This window comes from Asterias amurensis, chromosome 13 (genome assembly GCF_032118995.1).
Source record: "Asterias amurensis chromosome 13, ASM3211899v1".
NCBI lineage: Eukaryota > Metazoa > Echinodermata > Asteroidea > Forcipulatida > Asteriidae > Asterias > Asterias amurensis.
The window spans coordinates 2992379-3009913 of record NC_092660.1 but is presented as its reverse complement, the minus strand read 5'-3'; the positions used below and the strand labels follow the sequence as shown (position 1 = coordinate 3009913).

Genomic DNA, 17535 nt, shown 5'->3' with positions numbered 1-17535 from the left:
GGGCAAGGTTTTGCATATAGTATGTATAAAAACATACACAATTCTGAATGAATGTGTATGGCACAATGGTACCAGGGTTAGCTCATCTGAAGGTTGAATGCTATGCAAAAGGCTTGCCCCCCAAACCATTCGACATAGCAACTGTCTCTATAGTCTGAAGAATTCAAATGTAAGCGGTACATTGTGACTAAACAAGTCATTGTACCAGACATTATTCAAATCTAACTCGCAAATGGCTTATTTATAGCCCTGATCAAAAGGATTCACTGTTAGATGAGTCCACACCCTTTATGAAGTTCACCGAAGTATACAAGCAAGTAATGTACAGCTCTGTAAGAATATTATTACAAAGTGGCAAGCAAGCAAAGGTTATGCAATTTGTACCCTTTGTTATAACCTTCAGCTAAACATAAGCGAAAAACAAATCCATTATGTACATATTTGTTTTTTTAACATGATACATTAAACAAAATAAAGTTTTTATGTTGATAAGACGCCTGTTTGTAATTAAATACCAAAATTATTCAGACACCTAAATTATAGAATAATACCGGATTTAATAACTCATAATTAACGACAGATGAAGTTATAACAACATTGTTTAAATAAAGTCTACAAAATAGAAATTGTGTAAGTACTTATTGGACCAACCTAAAAAAGAAACATTGTTAAAACACTAAAATTGAATTGACCTTGTCCAAATTTCATAGAGCTGCTTAAGCACAAAGTTGTGCTTAACAATTCCCTGCTTAGCATAAATGAGCAGGATGCCAGTTACAAATTGTACATATGACATGGCATTTTGGCTGGTAACCTTAATCTGGTAAGCATAATGTTGATGTGCTTAGCTACTTTTTGTGCTTAAGTAGCTCTTTGATATGGGGGCCAGAATCTTTTTCAAAACTTTTCAACAGTGAAATTGTAACCAGAAAGCTGAGGCCACTTTGAACATAGCTACAACATATTATTCAGAAAAAAAGAAGGAAAACATGTTTTTAAAATGAGTTCGATTGTAAAAGGATTAACACTTCCATGCAATCCACAAACATGAATTATTAAGGATGTGGATTTTGTTAAAAATCTGTGTTAGAAAGAAAGGGAGAAAGACATTTCTAAACCTTCAAACAGTCTCCGATTTTCTATTTTTTTATTTTAATATTAAAATTAAAATAAAAAACAGGTTGGGTTCTAGTCTGAAACAAATTAAGAAAGACAACTCTAAATCTGAGGAAAACTATTTTTTTATATAAAAACGGCTGTTTGAAGGTCTCTACTTCATTCTGCAGCTTTGTTTTTTCCTTCTCAGTCATTGTAAAATAAAAATTGAAATGGCCACCCATGACAGGAGGGCCATTTGGTATCACCACAGAAACTTCTCTTTTTGACTTTTTATGATAATTTACTTGGCTATTCCTATTCCTTCTCAAAAATGGGAGTACTATTAATGAACTTGGGAGTGCATTGACCTCGATTTCACAAAACACTAAGATTGATCTTAAGACGAGTTGTCAAAATCAATATAACGATTTGTATTGTGACACCACACTTTACTTAGTAACTAAGCATTTGGGCCCAATTTCATAAAGCCTACAAGCTCAAAAACTTGCTACGCACAGAATAGAACTGCTTAGCAGGAACAGGTTACCAGCCAAAATTACATTAAGTTTGCATTATTGTGGCTGGTGTCCCACTTATTTGTTATATTTTCTGCTTAACAGTTTAAAGAAATTGGGCCCAGAAGATCAATTTTAGCGCTTTGTGTTATCGAGTCTAGTGGACACAATTTCTCAATACACTTTGAGAAATCAATCTCAGGATGGTTCGATCAAAACCAGCAGCCATTTTTGTCAGATTCCCAGTTTGCTGCGATGATAACAGCACTAATCTACAAAAGGGACCCGACTAAAAAACATTCTTAGCTTTTACCTTCATTCAGTAATAAGGCCGTGTCCGAAAGGGCGACTTCGGCTACAGCTACGGCTAGATCGCGCGCTTCTGCCTATTCTTCAACACTGGTAGACGCGCTGATCTAGACGTAGCTGTAGCCGAAGTCGTCGTTTCGGACACGGCCTTAGATTCATGATGAGGATAAGGTTAAGGAGTCTTAAATTGTGAAGAAGAAAAAGCTGTAAGGTTCACAGTCAGATCCCTTTTCGCAAGAAATTACATCAGTACTAAATGTATTCAGGTATACAGGGTACCCAACCAAGATGGCTGCCGAATGGTTAATATCTATAATGCTGTAGGTAAGTGAACTACAAAAAGCACAGGTTATTTATCTCCTTATTGGACTGTTTAAAAACCACTTACAAATATTTTTACAAAAAATCTTAACACCAAACCGATAATGATATTTACATTTATAAGGCATAGTATTATTACTTTATTCTTAAACAAAAATAGTAGAAAATGGTTGAAATGGCATAAAATTACAGAACAGTTATCGGTTGAATATGAAAAGTATAAGTACCTTCCGCTGAAACAACCACCACCAGGCCCCATTTCGAAAAGCTGCTGTTTGTGCAGGAGTAAAATGTGTTTGTGCCAAGTACATTTATGAGTAAACTGTTGATTGAAATTGGGCCCAAATGCTTGCAATCAAAACCTCAACCTCCCCCCCCACCCTCCAAAAAAATAAAAACAAATGCAAATTAAAAATCAACCCAAACAAACAAACAAACAAACAAACAAAACAAAACAAAACAAACAAACAAACAAACAAACAAACAAACAAACAAACAAACAAACAAACAAACAAACAAACAAACAAACAAACAAACAAACAAACAAACAAACAAACAAACAAACAAACAAACAAACAAACAAACAAACAAACAAACAAACAAACAAACAAACAAACAACCCGTGAACACACCCCAACAAACAAACAGACAAGCGAACAAACTATACCTTATCGAGATCCAAAAGATCCTTTTCTTAAAAGAGTAATTTTGATTACAAAAACATACAAATTGTTATTTCTTGTACTGATTTAGAGAGTATTGAGTTAAATCTTACTTTAATACATCAACAAAAGAAGACAAAAGAAGAAAAAACATGAAACAAATATCATGGACATAGACAAGAGTAACATCTTGGTAAGTGTTGAACTTTATAAAAATAGTTGTGCCACTATGGGAGGGGAACATGGCGTGTTTAAAGTACTGTTGTGTCTTATCAAGCGAGGGCACTATTTAGAAGGTTTGACCGAAAAATTTACAGAGTTGTGTGATTAAAGAAAAAACATAGGATCAAATCTAGAGTAAACTTTGGCTTTCCAAATCCTAGGACTTTATAAACTTCTTTCTAGACCTTGTATGCATGATGGTATTTAAGTAGGGCGCCCTCACCTAGAGGTCAAATGGAGGTTGTTCATTGGCCAATCCTGTACATCATGCGTATTTGTGCGATTTCATTGGCTACCTCTAAAATGGCAGCTGGATGATGTTAATGCAAGGTCTATAAAATTCTCATTTTATTTGAGTGGGTTTTTTAGCATAAAAAAACCCCCAAAACTTTAATATGCCAAAAACACAAAAACTCTTTAAACACTTCTTAATCTTAATAAAAAATACTTATATAGGATTTGAACACTTCTTTAACGATCTATGAGATCATAGGTATTCAATCCAACATTACGAAAGTGTCCAACACTAATTATTATAGCCAGTAAGAAAGATGTTTTTGTTTATATATAAAAACGTGTTTGTTACTAAATACAATGTTTATGAGTAAAACACTCAACTTGCACCATTATTGTATGTCACAGGCAGACAAGAATCCTCCAAAATGTGTAATAACACTAATGCCCAGTACAGACTTCTTGCGAATGCGAAGCGAATTTTGATGGCACAGTTCAACTCTGCAAATTTGTGATGTCAAAATTCGCGTCACATTCGCAGGAAGTATGAACTAGGCTTTTACTCATTGAATAACAAAAAAAGACAAAAATAAAACACACTCAAAAAATTGAAAAGAGTACATTAATATGAGAGAAAACTTGACAGAAAATGGGCGACCAAAGTTTATAATTTTAAGCGCAGTGATTAATATTACGTCCTTCAGAAGGTTGTTGGTATAAATCAAGCATTTCGCCTTCCAGGAGAACGTTACGTATGCAGCCGAGGAAACCAACCGTGTATCGTTTGAAAGACAACTCCGCAATATCTTTCATTCCACCTGCAAAGAAACAAAAACAAAAATGTATTATCAGATACAACTGAAAACAGTAGTGTCAGATAATTTTCTAAAAATAGCATAAAATTTTAAGTTCAGTTTGGCTCTCAAAATCCTATGCAAGAAAAGAAACAAACTAAAGCGACTATCAGATACTATCAAATAATACAACATTTGTAAACCATTCAAAGGTGCCGTTCTAGTAGAAGTTAAGTAAGTATTGCCAAATTGTTGGGAAAGAATTTTATGAATGTATAACTTTCACTTGATGGTAAAACCATCTGAAAATAGCCGGTTTGGTCTAGTTGTTTCAAACAGTATAATTTGCTCATCTTCAGTTTTTGGGGGTTAGCCTACAGTCGCATTGTTATGATACTTGTATACACTGCCTATATGTATTGAGTACATTGGGGCTCACCTACATGTACATGTACATGTATGGTGTAAAATATACTTTCAAGACTACTTGATTAAAGGGCAAACAAAAAATCTAAATCAGACTCAATCCATTTTCCCTGCCAATGTTGGACCTCAAAATATTTTGATAGATATCAAGGAAAAACTGACGCGTACTTTCACGTCACCCTCAACTTGACTCAAATATTTCAAATTTCCATTCCTGATAAATATCATATGGGAAAACCATTCGGTCATATTTGTTTTTCAAGGTGAGATTGTTTCCATAAAAAGCTCGGCTAGACTATTGAGTTCCATTCCACTTTTTTTTTTAAATGACTCACATATGAAAAGGAAGTCAATTTCCCGGTGAAACATTTTTTGAATGATTTCCTGCCGACAGATACATGTCTGGCAACATGACTGGGAAAGATGGGCCTCAATTCATATCGGTGCTTATTGGAGTTGACTGGGTCTCGGGCACGGTTCAGTTTTAAAGAGCTGTTTAAGCCGCAGATGCAACTGGCGATTTCACCTTAATGAATAATCTGACACTATGAAAGGCAATGTCTGGAATTTGGGCATTTTCTGAGTTTTTAAGATTCAATCACTTGTATTTTAAATGTACCAATGGTTTTAGGGCCAGAATTTTCTTTTTATATTTGGCGGTAAAATTTTTTACACTTTCATTTCCGATCTAAATGGGAAAAGTTAATGGCAATGACTAAAGCACTAAAGTGCATTGATACGATTATTGAAAAATGCGCTATTATAAGAACTAGTTATTATTTTTATTATTATTAAAAGTTGCATCTCTATTAGGCATTCAAAATGTTGCTACACCAGACATAACTTTGTGACAAAAAATGTTGTTGTTAATGAATATCAAAGTTAGATTTCCGACCTAAAGTTGCCACTTCATAAGCACACATAAATGTTAAACGAGACATAATTTTGTAATGTTCAAATGACTTATAAAACTCACCTAGAAAAATGCCGTTGTTAATATCGAGGCTTTTCATTGCTCCCGGCGCTGAAGCCATATGGCCCTCTCCTTTATCGACCACAATAGTTCCTGATGCTTTGTTTCTCTGGATGATCACCTTATGCCAGTCACCATCATTAAATGTCTTATTGGTTAGTACTGACACAGCACCACTGCCCAAGTTAAAACTGCAAGAAGGATTTGAAAGAAAATAAAGTTTACATTCCAGAACTTACAAAATTTGCCAGAAAAAAAAAGGTTTTGAATTACAGATAAACTGTGATAGCCTGCAATAATGATATCATGTGGTGAATGCATCTACACAACACAAAGTCAACTCCTTGGCCATGTTCAGACAGTGTACTAAAGTTAGACACAAATCAGAGTGGCATGGCTGGCTTGAGCGTAAAGCGCTCGCCTCTCACCAAGGTGACCCCGCTTCGATTCCCAGGGCCATATGTGAGTTGAGTTGTGCGTTGGTTCTCTGCTGTTCCTCTGGAAAAAATCAAACACTTTCGATCTTGGCTTTGCTCTGTGGTCATAATGAGTTGATGTGGCTGGCAGCCAAAGGCGCCCTTGCATGCCTGCTTCTCGAACACGTTGTAGCTGCGTCCTTCGCAAGTCAGCTCTTAGCTGCGAGTAAGGATGATAAGCCCACCCCCGTAAAAAAAAATAAAAAATTAAATCAATTTAACATCACGAGCAGACTGCCTGCCAGTTTGAAGCTCCAAACCAAAAGTGCACATTACCGTAACGACTGGCTGGGACTAAGCAATTGAACCAATCACGGAGATGTGGTGGTGAAAAGAGACTTAGTTCCTCCTTAATGTTAGCATCTCGCCATATTTCATGTAAAAAATAAACATTTGTAAACAGTTAACGTGGTCCTCCTGAAAGAAAACGTTGATTGTTCCTCACCTCCATTTGAGCATGCCGTTATCGAGTCCCAGTGACATGAAGTCACTGGTTGGTTTCATGACATCTCGTCCCGCCCAGAACATCAGACCATCTGAGCTCCATGTTCGGAACTCAAGCTGGATGCTGTTGTCAGTTCCCCCAACTCTGCATAGACAAAGAAATCAAATATGCTCAGTACAATAATAATAATAATAATAATAATAATAATAATAACCAGTTTTTATATACAGGTAGCGCTTTTTACTCAAAGGGCATCTCAAAGTGCTTCCGACATTATTACCCCTGGTCACTGGGCTTTAAATCATTCCTTCACCATCTCAACTCCCTGGGAAGTGTACAGCCTGTGCGACAATTATATGCGCTACTCGGATAAACTAATCACAAGAACCATCTCTGCCCTCGATCACAGGTACCCATTTACCCCCGGGTGGAGAGAAGCAGTTATAGTGAAGTGTCTTGCTCAGGAACACAAGTGTCACGACCGGGATTCGAACCCACACTCTGCTGAACAGAAGCATCAGAGCTTGAGTTCGGTGCTCTTATTCTGTGCTAGCCTTGTAAGCGTAGAATGCCTAGACGAAGTCCAGGTAAATTATCAAGAACCAGGCCTCGGCGGGTTTAAACCACTAGTTGAAAACCGATTTAACACACTTTGATTCCCATTCATAAATACCTTTTAAGGTAAAAAAACATCAACACTTTTTGGCCAAAAAGTAAAATAAATGCAAAAAATATAATTGTTCAATGATTTCTTTTAACACAACACCCCTCCAGCTATGAAATGGTAAGGCCCTCGGGTAAACAACTCCTTATAAGGAGATTGCTGTGCGCGTCATGCGTATCGCGTGATGTTGCACAATTGTACCAGCCGTTGCTCTCGACCAATAGGAATGAAGAAACTGTCTTATAAGCACAGGTGCAAGCTCGCGTGTCACGCCCATGTTTCAACACTTTTTACTGGTGTTATATCATCCGTTCAAGCACCACCACGTGATGCCCTCTCGACCAATCAGAATGGATAAACTGTTTAGGTATTTATAAATTATGTTTACAAATCTATATGAGGACTTACCTTGTCATGGCCCAGTCACTGGTAAACCTGAGGTAGCTACTGCCTTGAAATGAAGGTACCTTCACCTCTCCTTCTATCTCTGAATTAAAAAAACATCAACACTAATAAATACTTACAAGTTGAACGACATACATGTTCAACAAAAGGTGAAACACTTTTAATTTATTTATCTAAACTTGTTCACCATTATTCCCCTGCTCTGACTTAATGATCATCTTTAATTTTTTATGGTCAAATATCCTTTTCTTAGGCTGCTCACTTTCTTTTGGAATAGTCTTCCTATATACTAACAGAATGACGTCGTACCTTGTTCGCAATTGATTCCCTCAAACCACAGGGGGCACTGGCAAGAATACGTAGAATGCTGCGCTGCGCATTCTCCCCGGTTCTGACACGGGAAACCCACGCAGGGGTGATCGGCGTTCATCACGTTGGCTCCTCGCAAAGCTTCATCAATCAGATCCAGAGGTTTGTCGTTAATGATCACCTAGATAAAAAAAAAACCCACCTAACTTATTGATAATAATCATAAACAATAATATGCACGCCCTCAGTGAATTAGCATATATTTGATTTCTCCACTTACGCAATAAAAAGTGGGGTTGAGTATCGGGGTGTGTCATGAGGAGGTCATTTGATGTTGGTTCGCACTCCAAGTGGTCCGAAATAAGACCAACAGTAACATGCCATCTATCGTGCATAGTGTTTAATGATTGTAACTAATAGTAGTGTGGTTTAATTCTTGGTTTTAGTAAGTTTTTAAGCTAAAACTTATTTTGAGAGTGACCAGTGGCTTAAATCATTATAAGTTAACACTCCTTTTGACTTTGTACTTGATGTCATTGAATGAATAAATCTATTGATATAATTCTAGTTGCATCTGGGGAAAACAACAACTCACATTTTTCCCCAGTTTTACCCTCCAACGATGTATAAGGAAAAATTTAAAATTTTATTTGTTGTAAAGCTTCAAAGAAACCCTTACTCCCTTGACTCACTTGCCCACGAGCAACCTCATTTCACTATCCTCCATCCTGCAGTCACTCAACAACAAAACGTGTCGACATTTAAGTTAAGATCAGTTTGCCCGGCCCAGTGATTAGCAATTTGTCATTTAGGCCTACAGTCATGACAGTAATCCTCCGTCACGACACCTGTGTCCTTAAGCAAGACACTTAACCATTATAGTTGCAAGCTTCAGCCCTGCATGTTGTGTCATGCACGTTAAAGAACCCAGTACAGTTATCGAAAAGAGAAGGGATTCGCCCCGGTATTCTTGGTTTGATCAGCAGCATATTGAATTTATAATAACAAATAATAATTTGAGAGGGTTGGGGCTAAGCTCTGCCTTTAATGCATTAACCAATCACAACTCTGCCTTTTAGTACATTAACCAATCACAACTGTGAACGGGCTCCCTAACTTCCATAAAAATCAGACAATCAAAATATCATTAAAAAATGTGAAAAATCTGCCACTACTTGGATTTCTGCATTGGCTTTCTGTAATTGAATGGTGTCGCACTAAGCAAGACACACATGTACATGCCGTACGCACTAAAAGACCAAGATAAAGCCCGGTTCATACTTCCTGCAAATGCGATACAAATGTTGTGGTCACAAATTCGCAACAAATAATTCGCATCAGTTGACTTGTGCTCAACTCCTGTGAAACATACGCTGTGCAAAAAACAGCCATGTGACATCAAAAATTGCTTGACATTTTGCTTGACATTCGCGTTTGCAGGAAGTATGAACCGGGCTTCAAGTTGCAATGGTGGGCGGTGGGTGGGGCTCGATGAAAAAATTTAGTGATTTCACACCTTCTGAATATCTCCAACAAATGACGTTCCAATGTCTGCCTTGTGCGAGATGTGCGCCTGGTCTTCCACACCACCGATGAAGAGGTCACCGGCAAAGGTCAACTGTGTGAAGGCGCCCTCGGCCATCCCCTCGATGACCTTTCGTTTGTCGACCTGCAGGGTGCCATCACGAGCTGTACGCGAGGCTACAGCAATGTGCCACTTGTTTAGGGCTATTGGCTCTGAGGTTCTGTAGTCAAGGGAGAGAACGAAAGATCGTCAATGAATTTTCCTTCTTCTCATCAAAATATGCCTGTGATATTTTTTTCACAGAGCACAGGAAAGTACTTAGTATACAGTGCTAACACACATCAGTGTATTGGTAAAAAAAAAGAAATTAACATTCTCATCAAATTCACTTTTACTTTTAGCTGTTGAAACACATCTGCTTAGCAAAGCTTTTGCTAAGCAAGTTTCTTTGGATTTGGATATATAGTCGCAACGCTCTTATTAGAGCAAACGAGGAGAGAAGACAATGAAGAAACTAGTTTTAGGCGTGGGAGGAAAACCTTAGAGAGTTATTCCAGGGAAAACCCACGCAGTCATGTAGGGACTGAAAACCCAATCCACATAGTGCCCCCTGGTGGGATTCAAACCTGGGTCCCAGAGGTGGAAGATGAGGCAAGACACCAACCTGACTGTCTTGTAGCATACATGCTTTATTGGGCGAGAATAAATAATAATCATTTGGGGGGCTTATCATCCTTACTCGCAGCTAAGAGCTGAATTGCGAAGGGCGTGGCTACAACGTGTTCGAGAAGCAGGCATGCAAGGGCGCCTTTGGCTGCCAGCCACATCAACCCATTATGACCACGGAGCACAGCCAAGGGAGGAAAACCGGATGGTCTGGAAAACCCTTGTGGCAGAGCAGAGAACCAACGCACAACTCAACTCACATATGGCCCTGGCCGGGAATCGAATCGGGGTCACCGTGGTGAGAGGCGAGCGCTTTACGCACAAGCCAACCATGCCACCTTATATGGATCAATAATAGTATAATCATCATTTGTAACAAATTTCATCCCAATGTTTACCCTTATTTTTATTCCAATAAACCTTTTGATAAATGAAGTTGAATTCTCCGATGATGTTTGCAGTCAGACAAGATAAATTTAGAGGCTCGCAATTAATTCAGCCAACATCTGACAATCGTCAACCAATTTATCCTCAAATCTATCACCTAGTCAACCATGCTAGAGATCTTAGCTTTTGCTATGTTGTTTCCATGTGCCTTGAAGACAGTGCTAAAGATAGTTGCAGGGTGGAGAAAAATTCCCATGTAGAGACAGAAAATGTTTTGGATATTAGATTATACCTCCGTCACGGTCACTTTGAAGTGCATTATGCTTCAAAATGGTTGACTATGGTATAGCCGCTGTTTAGACAGCCGAGGGGGAAAAGGGCGTTCATCAAAAGCCAATTTAGGGTATTCTATTAACAAACCTTAGCACAGCTGGCCCCGATCCGCAATCAAATCTGAATTCAACATGGCCGTCAGACATGCCTAGCGAGACGAAATCTCCTGAGCGGTCCAATTTCTGTCCGCTGTAGAGGAGCACACCTGTTAGCTCGTGGGGTCGGAAGACAACTTCAATCTCCAGGAAGGACAGGTGGTTCTTACCGAGACTCTGATGGACGAGGTGAGAGGTTCCGTTGAAAGATGGGATGTGGAGAAGTACATCTGTGGATCAACAACAACAGAAACAGTGATAAAGTGTGGATGTTTGTGGAACATTAGTGGGAGATAAAGGACAATTACAAATGTACAGAATGTATACAGACAATGCAGACGAGGTGAGAGGATCCATTGAAAGATGGAACGAGGAGAAATAAATCTGTGGATCCACAATGACAGAAACAAAGATGAAGTGTGGATGTTGTGGAAAATTAGTGGAAGATAAAAGACAGATACAAATATATACAGTGTAGTTGTGAAATACATGTAAAAAATATGATTTAATATTTCCATTTGGGCAAAAACTTAGTATTTGCCTGTCAATCATAGCAGTGCCCTTTCTTGAAGACTTGATAAGAAGTCATGAAGAACTCTTTTTCTATTTTCGTCATATCAACATAATCTCAAACACACACATCAATAAAAAATCGTCTACACATATTTCCGGAAGACCGCACATTTTAAAATAAGAAGAAAATCAACTTGGCACACTTCACACATTCTTGTCCTCACAGTGTAACGCACTCTAGATACTTGTCAGTTTGGGCTGACACATCTCGCCCAGTCACAAATTCAATTTGACTGTGTCCGAATGGCTAACTAAGCACTCAGTGCAAACTGGTAAGTCAGCAGCGTGCCGTGAGATTGAATTATTATTATACCTTTCTCGCATGTGGGTCCGGCCGTCCCTAATGGGCAAAGACACAGGTAGCGGCTAGCGGACTGGGCGACACAGGACCCTCCGTTACTGCACATTCCCTCGTCACAAAGACCACTGCTGCATTCACCTAAGGCAAGAAGGAAAAAAAAGAACACAAGAAAAATGCTAATGATTAAGTCAACACAATATAACCACTTTAGGTTTGTCGATTTTGGTTTTGCAGTACACTGATGTTTGCTAAAGGCAGGGTATTCTTTTGGCGTTTCCCATCGAAGTTGCAAGATAATAATGAGAGAATAATGAGAGAAAAACACTCTTGCCGCACAAATTTGTTTGCTTTCAGATGCCTAGTAAAAAGCCTGCGGCCTGAAGTCTTTTAATATTGAGTGAGAAATTACCTCTTTCTCAAAAACTGCCAGCAACTGTTTTGTTAGCAAAAACCAATTCTGTAATGTTCCTTAAATGTAATAAAAGAAGCCCTCACTTAAGCACATAAAGCTTTTCCTTGCTTTGAATCCCAGATGTATTAAATGTCCTCGCTCAAGAAAAGAATCAATGGGCTTTTAGATTTGTACCATTTAATGTAATAATAGATGATTCATGATAAAAGGATTCGCTTAAGATTTTGCAGCAGCGACAATTTTAAATGGAGCAATTCTGAAAAGAAAGAAAAAATCGTTTGGAGAGTGCTTTCCAGCATGAAACTGACATGGAAATTTGGCAGCAAACTTCCTCAGTAACCAAGGGTGTTCCAGTCTCATTAAATGGTTAACAAACTTATTAACCTCGGTTGCCCCACATGATCCCAAACATTTTGTATTAACCCCTGGCACCAGAAAATAATTTGGAAAGCCACTTTTTGGGGTAGGCTTTTCTCCTTTTTTTTTTAAAGGAACACGTTGCCTTGGATTGGTCGAGTTGGTCTTTGAAAAGCGTTCTGTAACCGTTTGTTATACAATCAGTATGGTTAGAAAGATGTTGTAAAAGTAGAATACAATGATCTACACAAATATGCCTCGAAATTGTGTGGTTTTCGTTTTACCTCGTCGACAAACACGGTCGGCCATTTATGGGAGTCAAATTTTTGACTCCCATAAATGGCCGTCCGTGTTAGTTCGCGCATAGAATGAAAATTTTGAGTGATACTTGTGTGGATCATTATATTCTACTTTTATAACATCTTTCTAACCATGCATTTCATAAAAAATGGTTTCAAACGCTTTTCATAGACCAACTCGTCCGATCCAAGGCAACGTGTTCCTTTAAATACTGTATCCTTGTGACATACATTCGCCCATACAATTGTTGCTTCCTTTGAGAGTAGGCCCAGTGCACTGATGGATGTGTTCACTGCACTACGCCAAGTTGGCTTCTAACCCTATAAAGATATATATACATGTACCGCGCGGCAAAATCTGAGGCAACCTTGATGGATGGTAAAGAATTACAGCTGCTCTCCTAATACGTTTTTAAGTCCTGTTTATCCTTCTGCCCTGTTTACAAACATGTTTACGTCTTCTGCAATGTTTCACGAGAATTCCATGACTAAATTTAGTTATTCCTTAGGTTTGGTACACCAAAGACCATTTTATGGACTGTTAAAGTGTTTTGGTACTTTTTTTCCCCCCCCCACACAGATTTACATTAAACTTACACGGTTTGAAGATAATGATGGAAGAAGGTGTCCCTTAAAAGATTACTTGCTGAGGTGCTGTAGTTTTGAGAAATTAGCAAAACATTATCAAGAAAAAAACTAACTGTCATCTTGGGAGGCATTATTTTAGCATGTACAACACATTTACCAGTACTGGTATACACATGACTCTCCTATTTATTTGTAAACAAATCGCTCTGTGATTTTCCCTTTTTTTCTCAAAAACTTGCCGACCAATGAAGTTGAAACTTCTACAGGTAAATTATATTACAAACATCTTCATTCACAGTGAATAGGGATTCATGTCATGGCCAAAAACCTGATCTATAAAGGGTATCAAAACCCTCGAAAGGGTCTGGGTACTTTTTGAAGGACACAAAACACAATGTCCACAGATTTACATCTAACTCACACAGTTTGAAAATAATTATGGTAGAAAGCTTCCCTTAAAATATTACTTGATGAGGTGCTGTAGTGTTTGAGAAATAAGTAAAACAAATCACAAACTTATTTTAGCATTTAAAATGTATTTTCGTGCAGTTCTCAAAAAACTGCAGCACCGTATCATTTTAAGGTAAGCTTTCCACCATCCATGTATTTTCAATCTGTGTGAGTTTGATGTAAATCTGTGGACATTGTGTTGTGTGTCCTCCCAAAAATACTCAGACCATTAGGGCAGGCAGTGGTTAGCAAAACACAAAATTTTCAAGGTCTTGACTTCAATTCTAAGAGATCTCCCCCACCAAGAAAAACACAAAAAACAATGTGTAGGTTCGGAAGATTTCTGATTATTTGTAAAAAGTAGTGTTCAAGGTTCAATGGATTTACCAAACAATGGTGACACTGTTCACATTTATTTTGGGCAAGGTGTGTGGAAAGGCAACACATTATTGAGGTTGACAAACTTTAACCCTTGAGGCACATCTTTGTAACACATTAGAACAAGTTGATCTTACGACATGTGACTTTTCATTTGGGCACTGTTTGGCTGCAATATCACTTCCAAGTTGTCAATGTTGGTTAACACATGGACCTGTGTGTCATCTTATTGAGCTTGTATCGAAAACAAACTTTTTTCTTCAGAACACCACCCTATCCTGTTTGCTAAGTGTGGCATAATTTCACTTTAAAGCCCTTTTCACATTACAAAGCAAATATCCAAGGACATAAAACCCCAGGGCATTCCCAGGGATTTACAACCCCACTGCCCCCACTATTCAGTTCACACTCAATTCATTTTTCCAGGAACAAATGAACACTTGGTATGCAAGGTTTCCAACCAGGATTTTTGAAAACTGTGGGGAATTATTGGTTTCAATGCAATCTTGATCATTCTATATGGTAAGCTACAGGGGTGTCATGGCCAAGCAGTCTATGGCAATGGACTTAAGTTCTGTAATTTACAGAATGTGGGTTCGAATCCTGGCCTGGTCAATTGAGACATTTGTGCCATGAGCAAGGCATTTTATCATAACTGCTTCTCTCCATCCAGGAGTACAAATGGATACCAGCAAGAGCTGGGGAGTAACCAGCGATGACTGGCTAGGGGGAATAGAAAAAAAAATTAATAATAGTTTCATTTCGCGTATCGACCAAAAATTGTGCGAATCAGCACCTAACTCGTGCACACTAGCTTGTGCATGGGGAGTACCAGATAGTATGCTTACCCCTGACTTATCTCCCCGAAAACATTATAAAACCCCATCCCCCTGCTCAAAGTCAAGTTGCCCTCACTGGTTTGTCTGTTGTAATTGATACTCGCCCCACAAACAACCCGAGAAAATTGTGGCGTCCCTTTAAACTGTATGTTTTCAATCTCTAGTTAATAGCTGTTGACTTGAGCGTCTAATTGAAGAGCAAAAAAAAACAATCTCCAAATTCAGTCCAGGTCTCCACGTAATTAAAGGTTATTCATTCGATTGCTCCTGACGTCCTGTTCAAAGGGACTGGACAATAAGATGGAACATTCGTTTGCCTCTAATGAGAAGTTATTGCAGTTGTCGTTTGCATTACATGGTCTGCCTTCGTCCAGACAATCAAAATGTTATTCATTAGAGGTTTAATGGGCAGGGAGGACCCAACTGATTATAATCAAATGACACAATCTACTGATATCGTCAGTCCCTGGAACTCGTTACTGATGAAATAAATAAATACGACAACAAATTACTCAACCACTCGTGGATGTTGTGTTTTGTGTCTTACAAAAAGTACACAAAGCCTTTAGAAAAAAAGAAAAGAAAAAAAAACTTAGCAACATTTTTTGTTGAACAAAAAGTGTACGAGACCCGAATAAAAATATCCATAAGTGTCTTGAGGTATGACGGATCGGTTTAAGAAGACCCTCATTTATAAAACCACTTCCATTTCATCATAGGAGCGGCAGACACAGACCGGACGCTTCTCTTCGAATGTTTAGAAGCTTCTCATCAGTCATCCATACATAATTTAATTATTATTATCATTATTAATTTTGTTTTTCAATTTGGATAACTTCGCTTGATAATCAAGCCAGACAGTGACGTACCCAAAGCTCTCAGTCTCAGACCGTACAATTGATTTTTCTTCTTTTCCTTTAAGTTCTCAATTACAAACTACACTATTCATATTTCTGAGGTGACACTCTCGTCGGATAAAATATTCCAATCTCGAAGGGAAGGTATGAAGAGAGTTTAGAGGGAGTATTATCATGTAAATTTCTCTGTAAATGTCAGGCATGGTGTAAATCATATTTAGCGCTGGCTCTTCTTACAGGAGCTCTGTGACTAGAAGAAAAAAAAAACACGTCTTGGCGACTACGTAACTTGACCCTGAGTCACAAGAAACCTCGCATCCATGTCCAAATGGCAAGGAAAAAAATAAAATAAAAATGCGATCGTGGTCACTTATGCGATCACTTGTATCGATCGGCGTGGACAAGTCCGTTGATCAAGTTTCAATGGTTGTTATTGCTGCATCTGGGAATAGTTGTCAAATCTATCTGATTTTTTCCAGGGTGTACTTCTGTCGAGAGTTGCTTAGACATTTCTCCTGAGGCTGTCTCATGGGTGATTAAGATAGATGAATGTGTCCGCCGAGCAACACTATCTTAAAAAAGCAATCACTTAGAAACAGCTTCTCTTTGGAGACATAAATCCTTCTAAGGATACATGTCTCTAAAGAGAACAGATTTGTCATTTATGTATGTTTTTCTTCTTCTTTTCTTCACTACACTTAAAAAACATCACTAAAAGAAAGCTTTTAACAAATTGTTTCTTGTAGACAATTGAGAATGTTTTGCATTTACACTTTGGTTTTAAGGAACACAGAATTCTGGTACTGTATTAGTTTAATCCCTTTGGAGAGCTGTTGATAGTATAAAACATTATAAGGAACGGCTCTTTCTGAAGTAATGTAGTTAAAAATAGTCAAATAGTCCAAAAAACTTCAGGCCTGAAGCCTTTTTATCGGCATCTGAAAGTACACAAATTTGTGCAACAACAGTGTTTTTTTATATTTATTATTCTCTTGCAAATTCGATGACCAATTGAGCCAAAATTTTCACAGCTTTGCATATGTTGGGATACACCAAGTAAGAATACTGGTCTTTGACAAAAGACCCTTCCCATGAAATATGTAAATTGCACATAGCGCGTGCGCACTAACGTTTTGGTTGGCAAAATGAGGGAAAATCGCGCTGTTTTGTACACGGCTAATGGGAGCGTGACGCACACGCGATTGCGCGTCTGCTTAGTGCACAACTCTATGGCGTTTGCCAACCAACAGGGTCTGTACGCATGCGTGAATGTAATTAGCATATTTCATGGGAAGGGTCCATTAAAAAAGGTGTCCAGTGCCTTTAACCAACACCAGAAGCACTGGTTTATAATATCATTGAAGGTGAAGAAGAATACCAACCACCGGAAGTTGTGTTCCTTCCATTACTGGCAATGTAGGAAGTTATTTATTGTTTATATAGCAATCATCAGTCATTACAGCAATCATCAATCATTATATAGCAATCATTGTCTAATAAATAAAGGCTGCCTGGCTGATTGCGTTTCCTTGTATTGATAACTTATTTTGTTGAGGAATTGCATGGTGAGGTATCAATGTATTTGGTTTTCGGTAACACCATGTATGTCTTAGAGAACTGTC

General features: G+C 38.2%; 1 protein-coding gene across 1 annotated transcript in view; it reads right to left on the bottom strand.

Annotated features, from left to right (window-relative positions):
- Positions 1-537: 537 nt before the first annotated feature.
- Positions 538-17535, bottom strand: part of LOC139945767 (pikachurin-like) — a 59178-nt gene continuing 42180 nt past the window's right edge. Inside the window, exons 7-14 of the mRNA XM_071943178.1 lie at positions 11746-11871; positions 10852-11089; positions 9370-9598; positions 7854-8034; positions 7548-7626; positions 6476-6619; positions 5558-5745; positions 538-4179 (exon numbers count right to left, since the gene is read on the bottom strand). Of these exons, the coding sequence (XP_071799279.1) occupies positions 4034-4179; positions 5558-5745; positions 6476-6619; positions 7548-7626; positions 7854-8034; positions 9370-9598; positions 10852-11089; positions 11746-11871 (1331 nt within the window). The 3' untranslated portion in view covers positions 538-4033. The remainder of the gene's footprint in view (positions 4180-5557; positions 5746-6475; positions 6620-7547; positions 7627-7853; positions 8035-9369; positions 9599-10851; positions 11090-11745; positions 11872-17535) is intronic.